The sequence below is a fragment of the Maniola jurtina genome, chromosome 1, assembly GCF_905333055.1.
Source record: "Maniola jurtina chromosome 1, ilManJurt1.1, whole genome shotgun sequence".
NCBI classification, from domain to species: domain Eukaryota; kingdom Metazoa; phylum Arthropoda; class Insecta; order Lepidoptera; family Nymphalidae; genus Maniola; species Maniola jurtina.
In genome coordinates this window covers 6,035,035-6,039,861 of record NC_060029.1, presented here as the reverse complement: position 1 = coordinate 6,039,861, position 4,827 = coordinate 6,035,035, and the positions used below count along the sequence as shown (strand labels likewise).

The window sequence follows — 4,827 nt, the reverse complement described above, 5'->3', positions numbered from 1 at the left end:
TTTGCAGGGATATTATTTATTGCAACTAAGGCAAAATACTACGATCTATCGGCTATGACTATCCAGGTGTCTAGTTGTATCAGCTTTAATCAGCCATTGCGCTTGCTAAGTCAACATCCAAGTCTAAAACTTTGTGACCGACGTCAACTCCAAGGCACGGAGGAAAGGTTAAGAGCAAATGGTGAGCATCAACTCACAATTTGCTCTTTTATTGCTCCATGCCTTGGAGAAGGCATCGTGTGCTTCCGGTGATAATCGTTAGGGAATAAGAGTTAGATAACTTCAACTATAGCCTATATGAAACACAAAATGATTGAAGCAATACCAATGAAAGAAAGAATAGTTTAAGTTAATTTTATTATTATTCTTAAGTAATAAAAAGAACCAAATTATCATAATATTTTCTATATTAGGTAAAACGAAAACGCAACATCTTTTTCCGTCAAATAAACTATAATTATTTATTTCACTATAAAATTAAATTTTAGTAATAAGTTTCCTGTTCTAACCATTTCGAATACGCACGTCTAATCAAATATCTTCTTAATTCATCACCAAGAATCATCAGAATGAAAAATGGTATTGATAACAAAAAGTCATACCAGGCTATTGGTTCGGTACCGAACACCTCTTGACATATAGGAAGGTAAGTGACCAACAACGCGGCTATAAAATCAACAAGAATACTTACATTCAAAACGTGATTTTTCATTCCTTTTTGGAGCAAAGAAACTCGGCGTGTTTTACATATAATTACATCAGAGACTTGCGTCCAGCACACAGCAACAAAGTAAGCAGTTTGCGCCTTTTTTTCCAATCTCATACGATCTGCATAATACCAAGTACGACCTATAGTGTCCTTCACAGTTGTCGTGGCGGACTCCCATTCCTTGCGAACAAAAAATAAACTAGAGGGGAAAAAACCACTTTGTGCAAATACTACGAAGTAGCAAAACATTCCAGCACAAAACTGAATTAATCCAATTTGAAAATATGCCATAAATATCAGTACTCTGTTGACGAGGTGTTCTGTAGGTTTACGGGGTGGAAGGTTCATTATGTCAGATTCTGAAGTTTCATAGGCAAGGCTCACTGCAGGTAACAAATCTGTTCCAACGTTAATGACTAATATCAAAATAAGAGTCATAGGCAAAGGCACTTCGAAACAGGCATAGAGAACAAACGGTAGCATTTGAGGTGTATTAGACGTGAGTGTATACGCTATTGTTTTTTTTAAATTATCAAAAATACGCCTGCCTTCCTGTATTCCCAGGACTATGGAGGCAAAATTATCATCTAGTAGGATCATATCGGCAGCCTGTTTTGAAACTTCAGTACCGGTAATTCCCATTGCAATTCCAATGTCGGCCTTCTTCAAAGCGGGAGAATCATTAACACCGTCTCCCGTGACGGCAACAACGTGGCCTAAGGATTGATAACATTCCACAATGGCTAGTTTTTGTTGAGGGCTGGTTCTAGCAAATGTAATTTCATCATATCTCTTTTGACATGCCTTTAATTCGTGTATGCTCATTTTCCGTAATTCATCACCGGTAATGACAGCTGAACGGAACTGCTGCTTTATATGAGGTGGTACGTCGGAAAGTTCTATGTGATGTTCAAAAGCATAGTCATATGCAGTAGGATGTGTTATAGTACCACAGGCCTTTGATATCGCTAATGCTGTTACTGGATGATCACCAGTTACCATTATTACTCGAATGCCTGCTTGACGGCAGAGGGCAATAGATTTATCAATATCTTGTCTAGGCGGATCAATCATAGAAATAGCGCCCACAAATCTCAGATTTTCAAGTGGAAAATTACGTTCTTGTGTGTCGAACTTAAAACCAATTGGATATTGTGCCAGAGGAAACTGATAGTCACAATAGCCAATCACACGTTCACCCATATTAGCCAGCTTTATAAAATTTTCCTTAAGTTCTTTTTTTGCTTGTGGTGTCATTGGCTGATCCTCTTCATCGGTAAGCACTTTGGTACAAAATTCTATCACGATTTCTGGCGCACCCTTCATTATTAAATAGTAACTGTGGGTGGCGTGCATTTTATGTATTGTAACTTGGTATTTATAAGCTGAACTAAAAGGTATTTCAGCTTCTTTTGGGTTATCTTGTCTAGTTTTTGTAGCAGATCGATTAATTTCCATATATCTCAAAATCGCAGATTCTGATGCATCGCCAAGAATTTTCCGTTTCTCAATAGGTAAATGTAGCGTGTCAAAAGCAAATGTAGCTTTTAAATTGAGGGATGCAGCCAAGCTCAATGTTGCATACGCATGATCAGAAACGTGTGTATGATCTGTTTTATCGTAAATAGTATAGTCGCAAAATAAATGTGAAACCTTCATTTGATTCTCTGTAAGAGTACCAGTTTTATCCGAACATATGCAAGAGGTAGAACCTAACGTTTCTACAGCTTGTAGAGTTTTTGCAAGGCAGTTCTTTTTTTTTAATTGATTAGCTGATAGCGTCATACATATTGTCAACGTTACAATAAGACCTTCGGGGACATTAGCCAATACAATACCGAGCATATATTGTAATGCTGATAGCCAATTTTTTTGTGTCACATACACCATTATAAAGAAAAGTATACCAAAAGTAAAAGCCACTCCGCAAATAATCTTAATAAAATGAGTTATTTCTTTAGCTATCGGGGTTTCTTCCTTCTCTAAGCCAGTTACTAAGCCAGCTATTTTCCCTATTTCTGTTAGCTCACCTGTAGCTATTACGATTCCTTTTGCACTACCTTCGGTTATAGGACACCCGAAGAATACCATATTTTTGGATTCTAATGGGTTAGCGTTGGTGCACTCTGGGCTGTGTATAATAGGTTCTGATTCCCCTGTTAAAGACGCCATGTCTGTTTTGAAATTAGAGCAAGTTAAAATTCTTACATCCGCCGGAACGATTTCTCCAGCTTGCATCTCCACAATATCTCCCAGTACTATGTGATTATTTGGTATGGATTTTTTTATACCATCTCTTATAACAGTAGCATTTGGTGGTACCATTTTCTCGAATCCACTCATTACAGCCATGTTTTTTGCTTCTTGATAAAATCCAAAAAGGCCAGTACCAACAATAGTAGCTATAATGACGCAACCTAAGTATAAGTATTCCTTTTCAGAATGTCCATCTTCACCACTACTATCATGTATAGCCAGGAAATATCCAACGAAATTTAAAACAGCTCCAAACCAAAGAACACACTGAAACCATCCAAATAAGTTATGACGGAAAATTTTCCAATAACTATTTCCTTTCAGTTTCTTCAATCTATTTTCGCCATGGGCTGCCAATAACTCATTGGCAAACTCTTCAGTAAGGCCAGTGTTTAGGTTAGTCCTGAATACAGCTTCCAACTGAGCCGGTGTAAGAAAATGATCACCTGTATGGGTTTCTTCTTTTAACACTGTAAGTTGGGAGCTCTCAGGATGAACGCGTTGCCCACTTAAACGTCGTCCACCTATTGAAATACTGGAATGACGACGAGCACTCTGAGGCATTGTTATTTTTAAAAGCTTTAAATTCACGCAATAAAATACATAAAATTGATAACACTATTTCTATGAATAACTAAAGTTCTTCGAACTCATCTATCACAGTTGAAGTTGAGCTGTCATTGATACCAAAATGATTTAATCATCTACGACTTTTGAGCATCGAATTAAAAATCAAAATTCAAAACTAGAAGTAGATATTATACTTGCGGATCACTTTCCTCATAGTTTTAACCGGCACAACTCACAAATAGTTAACAGGTTATCAGATAAACATAATATATAGTCACATAATAAATTGCAAAAATCATACAGACCCTAATAATTAAAGGGGAACAAATTTTAAAGAGATTTTTTTGATAAATATAGTTCTCATAAAAAAAAAAACGAAACACTTCCAAACTAAAGGTGTTGGGGTGTTTCGTTTTTTTTTAATGGAAAATATAGTTTGCATATAATATTATATCCGCTCCTGGTGCATTTTCTGGTGGCCTATATTATCTAAATCGTTTTTGGAGTAAGTAAATGTTTCAATAATGGGAAAAAAGCGAAAGCACGATAAAACATTGAAACAAAAATTGGTTAAGTGCGAGTCCGTTCCGTACCATATCGTACAAGATATTATAGAGTGATATATTTTTAATTTTCCTTTTCATGGTTATTTGTTGTTGTAGCTGCAACAGAAATAGGTACACACTGTACAAATTTCAACTCTCTACCTATTATGGTTCGTGAGATACAGCCCGCTGACACACACACGACATACACTCAGACAGACACACAGACGCGACGAACGGAAAAACGGTCGGACTGCGTAGGCTAGTAATAGGATCCCGTTAAAACCCCATAAATGATTTGATTGCATTTATATACGAAAAATGAAATCTCGAACTGTACATGGGTACTTTTAATACTTCGTGTGTTGCTTTGCAAATGATACAAACCATCACGCGGAGAATGAGCGTCAGATAGGGGCCGACACCTCGCAGATTTATAGCCGCAGTGCCGATACGCCGGCTATTTCCGAACAATATTGATATTTTCGACTCACTGCACCTATCAACTTCCAACGCGTTAAAGTACTACAAAGTGAAATAACCAACACGAAAAACAATCAATCTTTTAAATGGGTTCCAAAATTTAAACGCTTCTTTAGTGCTTAGTGCGGCTTTAGATCTGGTAAATGCAGTTGCATTTCCAGAGATTTTCCTAACGTTGTCGCATAAGATTCGTATGGCGGTTTAGCGTCCGTCTTGAGCCGCCGGCCCGCAAGTAATCAACCTATTAATAAGGGGATCAAGTAT

The 4,827-nt window shown here is 37.1% G+C and overlaps 1 protein-coding gene across 1 annotated transcript; it reads right to left on the bottom strand.

Moving 5' to 3' along the window:
- Positions 1-484: 484 nt before the first annotated feature.
- On the bottom strand, positions 485-3,605 carry LOC123864261 (sodium/potassium-transporting ATPase subunit alpha-like). Its single transcript, XM_045904566.1, has one exon. It carries the CDS (start codon positions 3,527-3,529, stop codon positions 485-487), a length of 3,045 nt encoding a protein of 1,014 aa, XP_045760522.1. The 5' UTR covers positions 3,530-3,605.
- Between the last annotated feature and the right edge of the window lie 1,222 nt (positions 3,606-4,827).

Excerpts from the sequence above, each read along its gene's own strand:
- LOC123864261 (XM_045904566.1), bottom strand. The coding sequence starts at position 3,529 with ATGCCTCAGAGTGCTCGTCGTCATTCCAGTATTTCAATAGGTGGACGA.